We start from the raw sequence: 18746 nt of genomic DNA, 5'->3' as shown, positions 1-18746 counted from the left end.
AGACTAATGATGAAGTGCGACTCAAACACGTGAATGAAACAAAACACAACTCCAGGTCTGTTTTGGAGGAGTCTTGTGTAATACAGGACCTTTAATAATATTCATTAAAGGTGTAAATACTGTATTTTTATTTGCTTCTATGAAGTCTCAGTTTTTCTGGGGCAAAGGATCTGTTCAAACTGTCCTCATTCAGTCAAGTTCAGAGCAGCACAGAGGGGCACACAGCCTCACACTCCTGCAGAAAAGTACTGCATGTTCCTTCCAGTGCTCGTGGTGTTACTCTTTGTGTTCTTTTAAAATCTTTTTCAAAACGTTTCATTGTTTTGTGTCATATTTGAATGTCTATTTACGATGGGAAAAGCTCCTGATGATCTTGAGTTACATCTATACGTCTATGAACCGCCAGCAGTTTCACAAAATCTGAAATGGAAATCAGAATTTGTGTGACCAAAATTGTGAACTGAACTGTTACATTTGTCCTGTTTGTTTTACATTTTGTTTTGTGTAAATTCTTGTGTTTCTCTCGTCCCATGTCTGATTTTTATCGCTGGAGTCGTTTCCTCGTCATAAACAGACCTGGAGTTGTGTTTTGTATCATTCACACATGTTTAACACACAGACCTGCAGATTTAGATGCAGAAAACGCTCTGTTCCACCTTGTGATGTCATCATGTGGTGATACAGGAAGTGTTTTTAAACTCCACACACCTTCATTTATAGAATCATTTGGATCATTTCAGCTCTGGAGTCGTCTCTTATCTCGACTGAACTAAAGGTAAAAGGAGGAGTTAACTTTAAAACTACCACTTGATGACATCACAAGGTGGAACGTCGCATTTTGAGCTTTGTAGATGTTACAGACTAATAATAAAGTGTGACTCAAACATGTGTGAATGAAACAAAACACAACTCCAGGTCTGTTTTTGAGGAGGAAACAGCGTTAGAACATGGATTAAAGCTGCAAGAGTCAGTTTTATGTGATACAGGACCTTCACCTGTTGCCCTCTCACCTGTCGCCCTCTCACCTGTCGCCCTCTCACCTGTTGCCCTCTCACCTGTTGCCCTCTCACCTGTTGCCCTCTCACCTGTCGCCCTCTCACCTGTTGCCCTCTCACCTGTCGCCCTCTCACCTGTTGTGTTATGGCGAATCCGATGACCGGGTCGCCCTCCAGGATCTCCCATGTGACCACCGCCGAGTTGACCTCGATCTCCCTGATGGTCACGTTCAGGGGCGCAGACAGCAGCGTCTCTAACACACACACACGAGGATGTGTTAGAACACACACACACACACACATATACACACACACGTACACCCCCACACACACACAGACGCATAGACGCACATACACACACACACAGACTAATACGATCATGCTGTAGACACACACGTGTCAAACTCAAGGCCCCTGTACCAAAAGTGGCCCTCCACATCATTTTCTGTGGCCCTCAGGGTAAATTAAAAGATATGATGGTCTTAAAAAGTCATTTTATGAGGAGGTACACAGCCATATTTTTACATCTAGACAAAAGTATATGCAATATTTGTAACTTGAATAAGAAATAAATACAAAAACAGTTTATTCACAAGTTTAAAAAATAGTTAGATTTATTTTACATCTGGCCCTTTGAGAGCAGCCATCTTGACCCCTGCTGGTCCAAACAGGACCAAAACTGAGAAACAGGTTCAGTCACAGACCACACACGACATGTATTTGGACTGAAACTGAGACAAGATTAAAAGTCTGACGTGTGATGATTTTACAAACACAGGAGGAGCGAGTGTTTCAGACGGTTTTCTTAGTTTTCTTCAAGGACAAAAACCAAGAAAAAATGTCAAAAGTCAAGAAGAACTACGACTCCACTAGTGTCGAAACACTTTGGCTCATCCCATTTAACGAGCTGATACTTTGCACTGACGTCACGCTGTACATGTGTCTCTATGGTGGAATGTTCAGCAGTTACCATGGAGACGCAACACACACGTTAGCAAACACAATACAAAATGGATTCTAACAGCAAATGTTCAGGAGCCTGTGATCAGTCTGAGGTCATGGTCCTGTTCAAGAGTTTGATTTTACACAAAAAGGTGAGAGTGAGGCTAATGCTAATGCTAATGCTAATGCTACCTTGTGACTCTAATGTTATTTGAGAGGGACTTGTTAAACAGCACAAATCAGCTCATGTGTTGTGGGTCAGATAAATCAGCTCGTTATGGTCAGATTGTGTTGAAACAAAACGTCAGATTAAAGTGTAACTTGAATAACACAGCTACAGACAAGTTAGCACTTCAAGTTAGCTTCACCCCCAGAGAACGACATCAGCTGCACAGCGTCAGCAAAGAACTTTTTACTTAATTACCTCAAGCGTCTTTGCCTTTGTTTATGTTTGTCTGCATTTCAAACATCATTATTTTCACTGTAGTAAGTCCTGTCAAAGTGAACAGTATTTAGACTAAAACATCATTATAATTGTGTTTTGTTGATGTTTTTTTGGCTGCTCTTTTCATTGTTTTGTTGGTGTTTTTAGCTGGTCTTTCATTGTTTTGTTGTTTTTGGTTGCTCTTTTCATTGTTTTGTTGATGTTTTTAGCTGCTCTTTTCATTGTTTTTTGGTGTTTTTTGGCTGCTCTTTTCATTGTTTTGTTGATGTTTTTGGCTGGTCTTTTCATTGTTTTGTTGATGTTTTTTGGCTGCTCTTTTCATTGTTTTGTTGGTGTTTTTTGGCTGCTCTTTTCATTGTTTCTTGGTGTTTTTTGGCTGCTCTTTTCATTGTTTCTTGGTGTTTTTTGGCTGCTCTTTTCATTGTTTTGTTGGTGTTTTTTGGCTGCTCTTTTCATTGTTTTGTCGATGTTTTTTGGCTGCTCTTTTCATTGTTTTGTTGATGTTTTTTGGCTGCTCTTTTCATTGTTTTGTCGATGTTTTTTAGCTGCTCTTTTCATTGTTTTGTCGATGTTTTTTGGCTGCTCTTTTCATTGTTTTGTTGGTGTTTTTGGCTGCTCTTTTCATTGTTTTGTTGATGTTTTTTGGCTGGTCTTTTCATTGTTTTGTTGATGTTTTTTGGCTGGTCTTTTCATTGTTTTGTTGATGTTTTTTGGCTGGTCTTTTCATTGTTTTGTTGATGTTTTTTGGCTGGTCTTTTCATTGTTTTGTTGATGTTTTTTGGCTGCTCTTTTCATTGTTTTGTCGATGTTTTTTAGCTGCTCTTTTCATTGTTTTGTCGATGTTTTTTGGCTGCTCTTTTCATTGTTTTGTTGGTGTTTTTGGCTGCTCTTTTCATTGTTTTGTTGATGTTTTTTGGCTGCTCTTTTCATTGTTTTGTTGATGTTTTTTGGTTGCTCTTTTCATTGTTTTGTTGGTGTTTTTTGGCTGCTCTTTTCATTGTTTTGTTGGTGTTTTTTGGCTGCTCTTTTCATTGTTTTGTTGATGTTTTTTGGCTGCTCTTTTCATTGTTTTGTTGATGTTTTTTGGCTGCTCTTTTCATTGTTTTGTTGATGTTTTTTGGCTGCTCTTTTCATTGTTTCTCGGTGTTTTTGGCTGCTCTTTTCATTGTTTTGTTGATGTTTTTTGGCTGCTCTTTCCATTGTTTTGTTGATGTTTTTTGGCTGCTCTTTTCATTGTTTCTTGGTGTTTTTTGGCTGCTCTTTTCTTTGTTTTGTTGATGTTTTTTGGCTGCTCTTTTCTTTGTTTTGTTGATGTTTTTTGGCTGCTCTTTTCATTGTTTTGTTGGTGTTTTTTTGGCTGCTCTTTTCATTGTTTTGTTGGTGTTTTTTGGCTGCTCTTTTCATTGTTTTGTTGGTGTTTTTTTGGCTGCTCTTTTCATTGTTTTGTTGATGTTTTTTGGCTGCTCTTTTCATTGTTTTGTTGGTGTTTTTTGACTGCTGTTTTCATTGTTTTTTTTTGGTGTTTTTTGGCTGCTCTTTCCATTGTTTTGTTGGTGTTTTTTAACTGCTGTTTTCATTGTTTTTTTTGGTGTTTTTTGGCTGATCTTTTCATTGTTTTGTTGGTGTTTTTTGGCTGCTCTTTTCATTGTTTTGTTGATGTTTTTTGGCTGATCTTTTCATTGTTTCTTGATGTTTTTTGGCTGCTCTTTTCATTGTTTTGTTGGTGTTTTTGGCTGCTCTTTTCATTGTTTTGTTGGTGTTTTTGGCTGCTCTTTTCATTGTTTTGTTGATGTTTTTTGGCTGCTCTTTTCATTGTTTTGTTGATGTTTTTTGGTTGCTCTTTTCATTGTTTTGTTGGTGTTTTTTGGCTGCTCTTTTCATTGTTTTGTTGGTGTTTTTTGGCTGCTCTTTTCATTGTTTTGTTGATGTTTTTTGGCTGCTCTTTTCATTGTTTTGTTGATGTTTTTTGGCTGCTCTTTTCATTGTTTTGTTGATGTTTTTTGGCTGCTCTTTTCATTGTTTCTCGGTGTTTTTGGCTGCTCTTTTCATTGTTTTGTTGATGTTTTTTGGCTGCTCTTTCCATTGTTTTGTTGATGTTTTTTGGCTGCTCTTTTCATTGTTTCTTGGTGTTTTTTGGCTGCTCTTTTCTTTGTTTTGTTGATGTTTTTTGGCTGCTCTTTTCTTTGTTTTGTTGATGTTTTTTGGCTGCTCTTTTCATTGTTTTGTTGGTGTTTTTTTGGCTGCTCTTTTCATTGTTTTGTTGGTGTTTTTTGGCTGCTCTTTTCATTGTTTTGTTGGTGTTTTTTTGGCTGCTCTTTTCATTGTTTTGTTGATGTTTTTTGGCTGCTCTTTTCATTGTTTTGTTGGTGTTTTTTGACTGCTGTTTTCATTGTTTTTTTTTGGTGTTTTTTGGCTGCTCTTTCCATTGTTTTGTTGGTGTTTTTTAACTGCTGTTTTCATTGTTTTTTTTGGTGTTTTTTGGCTGATCTTTTCATTGTTTTGTTGGTGTTTTTTGGCTGCTCTTTTCATTGTTTTGTTGATGTTTTTTGGCTGATCTTTTCATTGTTTCTTGATGTTTTTTGGCTGCTCTTTTCATTGTTTTGTTGGTGTTTTTTGGCTGGTCTTTTCATTGTTTTGTTGATGTTTTTTGGCTGGTCTTTTCATTGTTTTGTTGATGTTTTTTGGCTGGTCTTTTCATTGTTTTGTTGATGTTTTTTGGCTGGTCTTTTCATTGTTTTGTTGATGTTTTTTGGCTGGTCTTTTCATTGTTTTGTTGATGTTTTTTGGCTGCTCTTTTCATTGTTTTGTGGGCGTTTTTTAGCTGCTCTTTTTATTGTTTCTTGGTGTTTTTTGGCTGCTCTTTTCATTGTTTTGTTGATGTTTTTTGGCTGCTCTTTTCATTGTTTTGTTGATGTTTTTTGGCTGCTCTTTTCATTTTTTTGTTGATGTTTTTTGGCTGCTCTTTTCATTGTTTTGTTGATGTTAATGGCTGGTCTTTTCATTGTTTTGTTGATGTTTTTTGGCTGGTCTTTCATTGTTTTTTTTGTGTTTTTTGGCTGCTCTTTTCATTTTTTTGTTGATGTTTTTTGGCTGCTCTTTTCATTGTTTTGTTGATTTTTTTTGGCTGCTCTTTTCATTGTTTTGTTGATGTTAATGGCTGGTCTTTTTATTGTTTTGTTGATGTTTTTTGGCTGCTCTTTTCACTGTTTTTTGTGTTTTTTAGCTGCTCTTTTCATTGTTTTGTTGACGTTTTTGGCTGCTCTTTTCATTGTTTTGTTGACGTTTTTGGCTGCTCTTTTCATTGTTTTGTTGATGCTTTTTGGCTGCTCTTTTCATTGTTTTGTTGATGTTTTTTGGCTGCTCTTTTCATTGTCTCGTGAGACACTGGTTTTGTGGTTTTGATGGAGTGACTGCCTTAACACCAAAAGACAAATGATCCAGATCTCAGCTCCAACTATCACATTTTCATTGGGTGAGACACTTCAGCGCCTCGTCTCTGAGTGTTTTATGATGTTCTAATCGGCCTTTGGCACAGACCGACAGCCGCACCTCGAATGCCAGAGTTATTTAGACATTCTCCAGGTCCAACTGTATTAAATCAGCCTCACTGTGCTTCTGTCGCTCTATAGTTATAATCTATGACACTCGTGGATCATTATGTCATAATTTACACATCTTAAATCACAATATTCATCTAAAACGACTTAATAAAAGAAACAAGTTCACTGACTTCCACGTTAGAAAACTGGGCAACACTTTATAAAAACTAAAGCCTATTTAGCCTTAATGAAGCATGAACAAAGACTTAAATAATAATGAACAAACAATAATGATTCATGTTTAATAACTACTTAATTATGACCTAAATTAACACGTGATTAGCAATGAATTGGCCTGTGTTGTATATATAGTTATATTTATTTCACAATTGGTTCCTCCTCCAACTTTCAGTGACAGTGACTTGTCTTTTCTCTTCTTGTTTCTTCAGCTGATTAATTCTCAGTTTCATTTTTTGATGATGTTGTGTTGAAACTTTCTACTTCTGTGTCATAAGTGTCATTTTCTTCATCAGAAACCTGATTGTGGCTCATGGATCTGGGGCCAAGGTAAATAAAAAGTAATCGTTCTTCAACTCCTTCATTTTCTCATTTTGAAGGTTTTTCACTTTCGTCTCCAACATTTTCACTTCTTCAGTTTTCTTTGGTTTGTTAATGATGCTTTTGGGTCAACTGATAAACTTAAAACACATAAATACATTTATAAAAAGCAAATTAGTCCAAATTCAAACACTTTAGCACAATTTATTTCCAATTCCTGATTAAATATTGTTTTTACTAACTTTTCCAAACCCATATGAACCAGTAAGAGTTTTTTATTTTTTTTTAAGGCCAACAAATGTATTAAATAATTTCACAATATATTAAATTATGTAATAAATTGTAGACTAAAAAGCACCTTTAAGAGGCTGGAGTGTAGAACTGCAGCCCAAGTATAAAACTGAATTGAACCGTTGGACCCATTACCACTGCACACTGTGGTGACTGGGACAAATGCACGGGTCAAACGCACGGGACAGAAAAGAGTCAAGTTTCCAGCTGCATGTGTCTGCGTGACATCAGCTCGACTCTGCTCATGTGGGAGGATCAAGATGTAATGATAAAGTTCCTAAACTTACCAGACATAGTGAGCTCGAGTACGCAGTAGACCCAGAAAGAAAGATTCAGGGAGGGTAATTCCTCTTAAAAATAAATAATGGAAGAGTGTATTAATGCTTTAAAAATGTACATTATGTAAAGGTAAAAATCAATAAGGTCGTCCCGCCCCAGAATCAGTCAAATGCAGAATAAGCCCCATACAGGAGGCAGGACAGTAAAGTCACTACAGGCCTCAATTATCATTAGTAAATCATTATCTCATAGTTTACTAATCATTAAAAAGTGTTTGAGTTGATACTTAACTAACCATTTGTGTGTATCTGTAAGTGAATATTTAAGGAGTAACTAAAACTATGAATAACTATATACAACACAGGCCAATTAAGTGTTAATTAAGGTCATAATTAAGTCGTTATTAAGCATGAATCATAATTACTTAAGTGTTTGTTCATGCTTTATTAAGGCTAAATAGGCTGTAGTTATTATAAAATGGGGCCGAGAGCTCATTTTAAAATCAGCACTTGACAAAACGAAAAGATGAACTGATAAACCCAAGAATCCCACATTTTCTTAACGGCAGGTGCGAGATTTAAAGTCACTGCGCCAACTCAAATTGAAACTGAAACTGTGATTTGTGTAAGTTTACATAACGCAGATACACGGTCAGATTCCCCCCCTCGCCTCCAGCCTGGACGTGTTCCTCTACAAACCCTTTTGCCCTGAGCCTTCTCCTCTTGTCTCCTCTGCCCACAACACAGCGCTCCTTTCATTAATACCAGCTTTAATTACCCAGCAGCCCCTTCTTCTCATCTGTCACTGTCTTGCTCTTTGTAAGCTGCACATACCTCTTCTCCGCGTTTCCCTCCGTCGCCCCCGCACTCCTCATTAGACTCCTGAGGTTTCTCTCTCTCTGTTTTTTTTTTCCTTTTTACAGTAACAACCCGCTCGGTAATAAAAGCAGAGAGACGTTTGGGTGATGGATGCCTCACGAGCAGCAGCTGTGATGTTAATACTCTGTAATTGTGTTTGAGTTTCATTTGTGTAGGTGGATGTAGAGGAAAAGATGCGTTTGCGATGAGTCGGTAACATCAGACTTAGAACCTTGACGTTCACAGTATTATGTTGTATAATTTAGCACTTACAGAGGTCGTATATTAAGACCCCAAGTCAAGGGTAATTGTAAATGCATTTTAATACAAGGGCGAGGCAGGTGAGAGCTGAAGAGGGGCATTCGTCTTATCGGTTCTATTACAGGAAGCTGGAAACCTCCCTCAGCTACAGGACAAGTGCTATATAAAAATCCATCTGCTTGAAAGGTTTTTATTCTGCACTCTGCTCTTTTAATGGTAATTTTATGATGATTATTTGTGATTATTTATGTTTTGATTGTGTGATTTTAATGTCTTTCTTATTCTGTAAAGCACTTTGTGTACAAATTGTGCTATACAAATAAACTTGCTTTGCTTTTTTACTCACTGTCTGACATGAAATCAGACTCAACCTTTCCTGTTTTAGGTCAATTAGGATTAACAAAATTATTTCTTTTTGCTAAATGCCAGAATAATATCAGATGTTTTTTTTTTAGACAATTTTCATGACACACACATATACACTTCATATAAATGGCCTCAGCTCCTCCTACATCACTATGGGTTAGAAATGACAGACCTCTCCTGTGATTGGTGCATTGTTTGCGAGCTGGCACCTGATTGGCTCCTGGGCTGGGTTCTGTCAGGAACATGTCACTTTTGTTCTGTGTCTGTATGATTCTTGTAACTTTAACTTTGTAATTGAGACACTCGTAGATCTTCAGTTAGTTCTGACACTGGTTTGTTTTGTGTTATTCTAATTTCTGTACTTTTCTTTTTGTAAGTTACACATTGAAAACTACTCTCTTTTTTACTTTAACCTACCTATATAACTTTAGTTTTACAATTTTCCATCTTGTTTTGTTACTTCCTCTTTCCCTAACTGAGCTGGGTCGTAACATTTCCTTCCACAATCTTCTCACAACAGTTAACAGAAATTTTGTACCATTCCTCATGACAGAACTGGTGTAACTGAGCCAAGTTTGTGGCCTATTTGCACCACACCTGCCTTTTCAGGTTTATTCACACATTTTCAGCTGAGATCAGTGTTTTGTGATGGCCGCTCCAAAACATCGACTTGCAGTACGATTCAGACCCATTTCATCCAAGCGACTCTGACCTGCTCCGTTATATCAAAACCACAAAACATCACCACGGCAACAGCCAATAAAACCGAGTGTCAGACGTAGTGACGGACACAGGCGGAAGATACAAACTCAGGAAATGGCAAAAATAATTTAATGACGACTTTATGACTCAGCTCTGTAAAGTTGTAAAATTAAACTGCACGATTCTCATCCATTGCAACTTTATTTAATCTGATAGCGACTCTACTTCCTGTGTCATTTATCTCCAGACATCTGCGCAGTAACAGCATTTATTTGAACCATTTCACAAATAATAATAACACAGTTTGGACTTGTATCTAAACTAGAAGCGCAGAGATCTGTTTGGAACACTTTAGAGCAGACACAGCTTGCAGTGTACGGTCTCTTTGCTGCAGTCATTGTGCTCAGAGACTTAAAATCTCATCTGATTCTCCTCATGTCTGTGTTCTGTGCTTTTTTTTCACAAGTTTAAACTATTTTTCAAGTGCGCGGCGGCCAAAAATAACAGACAAAGGAGTAACCCAAACACCAGGACAGTTACAGTCACAGATACAGGTGATGTTGAGTTTACTGACAGGAAATCAACTGGAACGAGGACGTCACTTTTTCTGCCGCAGTAACACATTTAGAACTGAAATATCTTGCTGTGAAAATAAACGATAAATGATTACACTGAAACAAATTTATGCCACAGATTTAAACCTCAAAAACGATTCTAAATGTAAAACACTGCTAAAAAAAAAATCACAGGCTGCAATAAATAAACAGCAGAATGAAATACTTTAGTGGTTTGTGTTTGTAATGAGTCAGACAAATTATTTATTCAACCTCCTACAGCTCAAATCTTTTCATAAAGCCAAAAAATAACTTAAAATTTCCCAGTTACAGTTTAACTCTAGACTGAAGACCCATCTCTTCTCCCTGGCATTTCATTTTCTTTCATCAGCTGGAGATATTTTAAATGTGCTGTAAAAATAAACTTGAATTCATTTATGTTTTAATACTTTCCAAACAACTATTTTGAAATCTTCTGGACATTATAGCTCCGTCTGGCTCCTTTTGGGCTCATCTTTGGTCACTTTTTGATAATGTGATTTGTACATAGAGCAGATACTGTGCGATCGGCTGTAGACTTGTTTGAACTCCCATAATTGCATTACTTGAAGAAAACTGCTCAATTCTAATCCAGTCAGCTCTATTGAGTACTCACACTCCACCAGCGTGAAAGGGAGCGAGAATCCGTCAGCAGGTACGTGGCCTGAATACCTCCTCCTTTGTCCTCTTCAAACAGCCACACGAAATTAATCAAAGGTACAATAGTAATGAGGAGTCACCCCAAATTATATTCTGATGTCGTTTTCTCAAAATGATCCAAAATCACCATCGGAATGATCACATTTAGCAGATAAAAAGGACGAAGTTTTATATATTGTTTTTTTTCCTCAGCAAACGGTGTCATCTCGAGTCTCCATTGACTGTATGAAGAAGAGTGAACAGTGTAAATACAGCGTGAATACAGCATGAATACAATGTGAATACAACTCTGTATCACACTTCACCACATGGTGTACAGAAAATCATCTTCAACTCAACCTCAAGAAAACACAAGAAATTACCTTTGGCCCTGGAATATTTGACCCTACCAGTATTAACAATATCACAATAGACACTGTTGAACATTTCAAATATCTTGGACTCACAATTGATCATAAACTGACTTTTGACTTTCACACTCTGGACATTTCAAAAAGATGCAATCAAAGACTTTCTGTTGTCCATAAGTTAAAAGGACTCCATGTTTCACCACATCTACTGCTTATTCTGTCCACCAGCATCGTCCAACCTGTCCTACTGTACTGTCCACCGTGTTTTCTTACCAAGCTCACAGTTAAAAACCGTAATTCATTTACAAAAATAACCCACCTAGCAGCAAAAATCATTGGTCTCCCTCCTCCCAGTGTCACAGTTAAACTCTAAAGCCATCACTCGTATAGCACAGACAATAACACAGGACCACACTCACCCACTGCACCGGTACTTTACTCTACTGCACCGGTACTTTACTCTACTGCACCGGTACTTTACTCTACTGCACCGGTACTTTACTCTACTGCACCGGTACTTTACTCTACTGCACCGGTACTTCACTCTACTGCACCGGTACTTTACTCTACTGCACCGGTACTTTACTCTACTGCACCGGTACTTCACTCTACTGCACCGGTACTTTACTCTACTGCACCGGTACTTTACTCTACTGCACCGGTATTTTACTCTACTGCACCGGTACTTTACTCTACTGCACCGGTACTTTACTCTACTGCACCGGTACTTTACTCTACTGCACCGGTACTTTACTCTACTGCACCGGTACTTTACTCTACTGCACCGGTACTTCACTCTACTGCACCGGTACTTCACTCTACTGCACCGGTACTTTACTCTACTGCCTTCAGGACGACGATACAGGACTCTCAGATGTAACAAAGCACGCTTCAAAAATAGTCTCATACCCACAGCCATTATTAACTTGAACAATTTATAGACTACGGAACTCTAATTATCATTATGCACTTTTACAATGTCAATTACCTGCCTTTGTGTTTGTCCAATATATGTGATGTGTTTGTGTGGCATTGTTTGTATGTATGTATGTATGTATGTATGTATGTATGTATGTGTGTATGTGTGTATGTGTGTATGTGTGTATGTATGTATGTATGTATGTATGTATGTATGTATGTATGTATGTATGTATGTATGTATGTATGTATGTATGTATGGCGTTTTTCTCTGTGTGTTTTGACTGTGAAGACAAATTTCCCCTCGGGGACAATAAAGTAACTAACTAACGTGAATACAACATGAATACAACATGAATACAACGTGAATACAACGTGAATACAGCATGAAAACAAGGTGAATACAGCGTGAATCTAGTGTAAATACAGAATAAAAAACAAATGTGCTGTTTCAGTGACACATTTGCTTGATACAAAAACACTTTTCCTGTCGTCCTGCGTCACGCCGAATGATTGACAGACGGAATTAACCATAAATCACGAGACTTTACTTAAATCAGACCTATTCTGCAAAACAGACTTTTCAGAGCTTTTAAGCGAGTTCTAGTTGTTATGAATCATGTGATCTGGTATGAAATGTTCTGGTGTCAATGATTAACAGCAGTTTGTGACGTCGTCTCTTATAGATAAACACACAGAGCTGTTTTCTTCTAACAGACAGTGATGGGGAAACTACTTTTTCATAGAGAAACTGTGATGAGTTTCAAACCCATCACTTGTAATAAAACGGGCAGAGCAAAAAGGGCAAAATAAGGTGAAAAGAGCAGAATAAAAAGGGCAGTGTGAAAGAGGAGCAGACTGTTACATAATTCTGATGTTTTTTAAAGATAAGTTTTCATCAAGCCAAAATATTGTGATTTAAAAAGTGTAAATTATAACAAAATGATCCACAGAGATGAGAACCATAGAGACACAAGCTCAGCAGGTTTTCTTTAAGGGCAACGCAATATTAATATCAACCTGTACAAGAATCTCTTTAAAAAAATATGACACAATGAACAGAATTCTGATTGTTAAAATATTTGCAAGTCAAAAAAAAAAAAAAAAAAAAAAAAAATCACAATTGGACATTTATTCTAAACTTGTTCAGCCCAAGTGTCGAAGCTAAAATGTAGTCTCACAATCACAGTTTTTACACAAACAGGAGGTGAAGTGTCTGATGTCTGGAGCGGGGGGTGAGTCACATGACCCTCGTTATCACAGAGAAGGGGGAGGGGCTCACGACGCGTCTGTCATCCCGCTGTTTACGACACGACCGCGACGTAACGGAGGTTTTATGACGGGGTTTAAGTCTTTCCCCCGTCCCGCTGCAGTGAGGTCGGCTCATACGGGGCGTCGCTATAAACCTGCCTCTTGAATACAGAGCGACAACGATCGAAATCAAATTGAAATCAAATCGAAATCAAATCGAAATCAAACCGAAATCAAATCGAAATCAAATCAAAATCAAATCGAAATCAAATCGAAAACAAGTCGAAATCAAACCGAAATCAAATTGAAATCAAATCGAAATCAAATCGAAATCAAACTGAAATCAAACCGAAATCAAATCAAAATCAAATCGAAATCAAATCGAAATCAAATCGAAATCAAATCAAAATAAAATCAAAATCTAATTAAAATCTAATCGAAATCTAATCACAGTCGCTGTTTGAACGTTCACAATAAGATCATCACAAACACTGCAAATACGTCTAAGTCTAAACAAACAGCAAACAGTTGTATTTAGTGATGCACAGATCTCATACGAGTAACAGATATCGGCAATAAAACTGAAACGTTTGCTGGATCAGATATCGGCTTCCAAATATCGGTTGAGTCGATATCCTGGTTGGACAGATATATATATGTAATAAGATGTAATAATAATGTGTAATAAGACTTTACAGATGGTAGTCGGCCCAGAAAATGTCACAATGTTTGAACGTTTATGTCAAAAATCTGTTCTTGTTCTTGTACTTGAGATAAATAACAGCGACATAAAACATTTGGACTAGTTTTATCTTATTTTATTTTGGTTTAAATGAAATAAACGCTGTTTTCAGTCTCTGCTCTGGTATCGGTCGATATCAGCAGATACTTATAAGACTGAAAAAGCTGGATTTATACGTCTTTAGTTTTGTTTGTGTGATAAAAGCGGCAAAAACCCTGTAGTTCAGATCTCCACGTGGGTTCCTCGTGTTGGTTTATTAAGTTCACGTTTCCGCCTTTTTTTTCAAATGTTAATGCAGCTGGACCAATTTAAAATCTGATCATGTAAAATTTAAATTGCACAATAATATATGGGTCAGTGTCGATTCCAGTTAAACGTGTGTGTGTCCAAATGCCTTTATATACAGACCGACTTTTTAATTTTACATTTCCACATAAACACATTGAGCTTCAGGCACAAACTGCAGAATTAGACGGACTCCATGTGCATGATATTGGGTGAAGGGAGTTTGTACGGATCATTATGGCTGATGCTCATTCGTACAGACGCGCGGACGTTCCCTTTTCAGTTTCTGCACTGCGTTTTCTTACTCCGCCTATTTAAAGTTCGTGGTTACGCCAAATTGACTCATACGAGCTTTAATCCATGTTCTAATGCTGTTAGCGCATCAAAAACAGACCTGGAGTTGTGTTTTGTTTCATTCACACATGATTGAGTCACACTTTATTATTAATCCGTTACATCTACAAAGCTCAAAATGCAACGTTCCACCTTGTGATGTCATCAAGTGGTAGTTTAACAGCTCCTTTTACCTTTAGTTCAGTCGAGATAAGTGGCAATTCCAGATTCGCTGAAATGATCCAAATGATTCTAGAAATGAAGGTGTGTGGAGTTTAAAAACACAGTGGAGCACTTCCTGTATCACCACATGATGACATCACAAGGTGGAACGGAGTGTTTTCAGTTTGAGAAAAGCCTAAATCTTCAGGGTTTGTGTCTTAAACATGTGTGAATGAAACAAAACACAGCTCCAGGTCTGTTTGTGATGAGGAAACAATGAGGAAATATGGCTCCTTTAATAAATATACTGTAGTGTTCTGGTTTGAGGAAACACGGTGAAGTTCTTCTGGTGGTTTATTTTCTGAACACGAGGGCTGTCGGCCATAATCTGCGTCAAAACAAGAGCAAAACAGCAGCAACTCACCAGAGCCAGTCTCCAAAACAGACCAGGAGCCGACCAATAGAACCACAGACTGTTTATATAAATGGACGTGGCTAACGTGCTAGCTGCTGCGATACAAACAGGAAGTGATCATGGGCGAACTTCCTGCTCCATCGGTTCAATTCACTTTCTATTGAAAACCTCTCTCCTCTCTCTGTACCTGCTGCTGTCAGACTCGTCATTAATTTTTTTTGAGCTATTTTGATGTTTGTTTGGTTTTTTTTAAGTTATTTTGAATTTATTTAGTTTTTTTATTTTTATTTTATTATTATATATTTATTTTTTGTTATTTTGAGGTTTTTTTTTTTTAATTTAGATAGAGCTTGGAGTAGAGCCGCTGATCCTACACGTTGAGAGGAACCAGCTGAGGTGGCTCGAGCATCTGCTCAGGATGCCTCCTGGACGCCTCCCTAGGGAGGTGTTCTGGGCATGTCCCACCGGGAGGAGGCCTCGGGGAAGACCCAGGACACGCTGGAGGGACTATGTCTCTCTGGCCTGGGAACGCCTTGGGGTCCCACCGGAGGAGCTGGAGGACGTGTCTGGGGTGAGGGAAGTCTGGGAGTCCCTGCTTAGACTGCTGCCCCCGCGACCCGGCCCCGGATAAGAGGAAGAAAATGGATGGATGGATGGATAGTTTTTTAAGTTTTTTTGTTATTTTGAGAGTTGTTTTTTTTTTGTTATTTTGAGTTAATTTAATTTAATTTTTTTTAAACTGTCCTCTCTCTGTCTCTGCTGCTTCAGACTCATTCTGGTCTTAAATGTTCGTATTAACCCTCTACATGATCCTGGGGTTTTTATTTCACTATTGTGTCTGTAAATCAAGATATGAACATTAATAACAGACAAATCAGGTCCTTCTTTCCCCGAGGTCGCTCCTGTTAGCGTTAGCAACAGGTTTGATTGACAGCGTTGTTAAGCGCCCGCTCCCTGCTAAACCAATGATGCGGGCGGGAAGGGGCGTTACCTTCAACATCCTCGCTCTGGATTGGTTCTTTGGTTGCTATGATACTCGTGGCTGCAATGCTGGAACAGCTCACACTCACTCAGTCCACTTCTTTATGCAGTTTGTGGTTTCACTTTATGCAGGTTTGCAATTTCATGAGGTTTTATGATGTTCCAAATTATTCTGAAGCTCACGCTGTAGACCTGAGCGTGTGCAGACTGTACAACGCGATGGTCGTATACACAGACCAGAGGAGGGCGGTGTGCGGAGAGGTGGACATGTTTGCGACACGCCATCGTTTCATACAAGAACATTTAAGCATCTAAAACAACAGAGAAACACGTTAGCAAAACCGCGGGCAATGTTAAAGCTCCATATTACATCACAAAAACAGACCTGGAGTTGTGTTTTTGTTTCATTCACACATGTTTAACACACAAACCTGCAGATTTAGACTGAGTTCTTCGCTCAAACTGAAAAAAAACAAACAAAAAACACTCTGTTCCACCTTGTGATGTCATCATGTGGTGATACAGGAAGTGCTCCACTGTGTTTTTAAACTCCACACACCTTCATTTATAGAATCATTTGGATCATTTCAGCTCTGGAATTGCACATTCTTGACTGAACTAAAGGTAAAAGGAGTGTTGTTAACTTGAAAAAACTACCACTTGATGACATCACAAGGTGGAACGTCGCATTTTGAAGCTTTGAAGATGTTACAGACTAATAATGAAGTGCGACTCAAACATGTGAATGAAACAAATACAGGATCTTTAACTTTAGAACGGTTTGTTTAAAGTCGCTGGTTTTGGTCTCCGTCCGTCTCGTTTGTGGTGACGTCTTCAGTGGCGTCTCAGATCTCCGCTTGTTCTTCCGACTCTAAACATTTGACACGTTCAATTTGAGAGACACAAATTGCAAAACCATTTCATCACCGAACTAACGCTGCAGTTTGGAATCACTGCCTCGGCTTCGTCAAATATATACTTGAAGTTATAACTCAGATTTGACGTAATCTTTGTCATTTATACAACGCTTAAAACAAATATGGTGGATACAGATAAATAAATGAACTTATCTGTTGTTTTTAGCTCATATCTGTGGTTAGATTCACATTTACAGATTTATGCACTGAGGCACAACTCTGAGCAGAACGACACTAAATATGTTTTTTAGCTTTTTTTCTGCCTCATTTTTGTCCCGGAGGCTATTTTCTTTAGCTCAAATAACTTTATATGACAAAATGTAAACTGAAAATAGTTTCTCATTGTTGTTTTGACTGTGTAGAGGTTAGCTAGCCTGTTAGCCTGTTAGCCTGTTAGCCTGTTAGCTAATGATATGAGGGAGATAAAGGACACAACAGTGAACCAAACCGCACAGACTCATGTTCTTTAAGGAGGTTCTGTCTGTATCAGCGTGTGGTTTCACTCTGCACTGCTTTTATTCTGTTGACGTCATTTTGTCGTTTTAAATGTCGTCATTTTGTCGTTTTAAATGTCAGGTACAAACTCCAGTCTGTGTAAAGAAGTGACTGAGTGAGTGTGACGTCACGTTCAGCTCCAAACGAAGCTCATCGAGGCCGGAGCAGGTGCAGCGGCGAATTTAGAGCAGAATTCCATATTTGGACCTTGACCACGAGTATCATAGCAACCAAAGAGCCAATCAGGAGCGAGATTGTCGAAGGTAACGCCCCTTCCCGCCCACTGTCAGTCAAACCTGTTGCTAACGCTAAAAGGAGCGACCTTGGGGAAAGAACGCGCCTGATTTGTCTGTTAATAATGAAAAAAAAAATCAAATAAAATAATAATAATAATACAACTCCAAATAACAAAAAATAAATAAACCCAAAATAACAAAAAAATTAAATTAAATTAAAATAACTAAAAATAAATAACAAAAAAGGTCAAAATAATAAAAAATAAATAAATAAACTTAAAATCACAAAAAAAAAAAAAATAGAAAAACTAAAAATAACAAAAAAAAAAAATAATAAACTCAAAATCTCCAAAAAAATTAATTAAATAAAAAATAAAATAAACTCAAAATAAATAAATCAATAAAAGGGAACCCCAGAATAATGTAGAGGGTTAATACGAAACATTTAAGACCAAAATGAGTCTGACAGACGCAGGTACAGAGAGAGGGGACACAGTTTTTCAATATAAAGTGAATTGGAGCCAGGGTCGAGGAGCAGCGGCTAGCAGGTTAGCATCTATGTCCGTTTATATATACAGTCTATGGCACAAATGAAATATTTAGCAGATTTGTGGACTTTTATGTAGCGGCTCTGTCACATTTTGGATTTAGTGTTTTTATCTTTTACAGGACAAAAATCTCAGAGCTGACCTTTGACCCTCAGAACGTTCAATAATGCTACTCGTTCTAAAAAATCTGAATGCTGTGATGTATCTGCGTCATCTCTACGGACTGATCAATGTCTTCTCACGAAAAATGAATAACTTTTTTTTTTTTCCAGAAAGGATCCATTATTCAACCACAAAGATGAGACTGATGTCATTAGTGGTAAAGCTCAACCACAGACTGTATAAAGAAGTGGTATGTTCTATAAATAACCCGCAATATGAGAAATCTGCGAAGTATCAGCTTTATTTTTTACATTATTCTCTCTGTTTTTGTCTGTAAAACCCCTCACCACACACTTTATACACTTTTCTCACACAGGCGTTAACATTTTCTCACATTTCTCTCTCGTTTAAACTCTCTCAAAGTTCAAACCTTCGTAGGCGTCTTTGTCGGTGCAGAACGTTTCATCGACATTGTGGGTTTTGTCGGGGAGAAAACAAATTGCAAACGTACAGCACTTCAGAG

At 37.8% G+C, this 18746-nt stretch overlaps 2 protein-coding genes across 2 annotated transcripts in view; one reads left to right on the top strand and one right to left on the bottom strand.

The window, feature by feature from the left end:
* The window catches only part of fndc5b (fibronectin type III domain containing 5b), a 28978-nt gene extending 21055 nt beyond the window's left edge, over nt 1-7923 (bottom strand). The window contains exons 1-2 of the mRNA XM_055225345.1: nt 7827-7923; nt 1131-1249 (exon numbers count right to left, since the gene is read on the bottom strand). Coding sequence (XP_055081320.1) covers nt 1131-1249; nt 7827-7923 — 216 coding nt within the window. The remainder of the gene's footprint in view (nt 1-1130; nt 1250-7826) is intronic.
* Nucleotides 1-15597, top strand: part of ldlrap1a (low density lipoprotein receptor adaptor protein 1a) — an 84846-nt gene extending 69249 nt beyond the window's left edge. The window contains exon 8 of the mRNA XM_055225146.1: nt 15495-15597. Coding sequence (XP_055081121.1) covers nt 15495-15575 — 81 coding nt within the window. The 3' untranslated portion in view covers nt 15576-15597. The remainder of the gene's footprint in view (nt 1-15494) is intronic.
* The last annotated feature ends 3149 nt before the right edge of the window (nt 15598-18746 follow it).

The sequence above is a fragment of the Periophthalmus magnuspinnatus genome, chromosome 11 (assembly GCF_009829125.3).
Source record: "Periophthalmus magnuspinnatus isolate fPerMag1 chromosome 11, fPerMag1.2.pri, whole genome shotgun sequence".
Lineage (NCBI taxonomy): Eukaryota > Metazoa > Chordata > Actinopteri > Gobiiformes > Gobiidae > Periophthalmus > Periophthalmus magnuspinnatus.
This window is presented reverse-complemented; position numbering and strand designations above follow the sequence as displayed.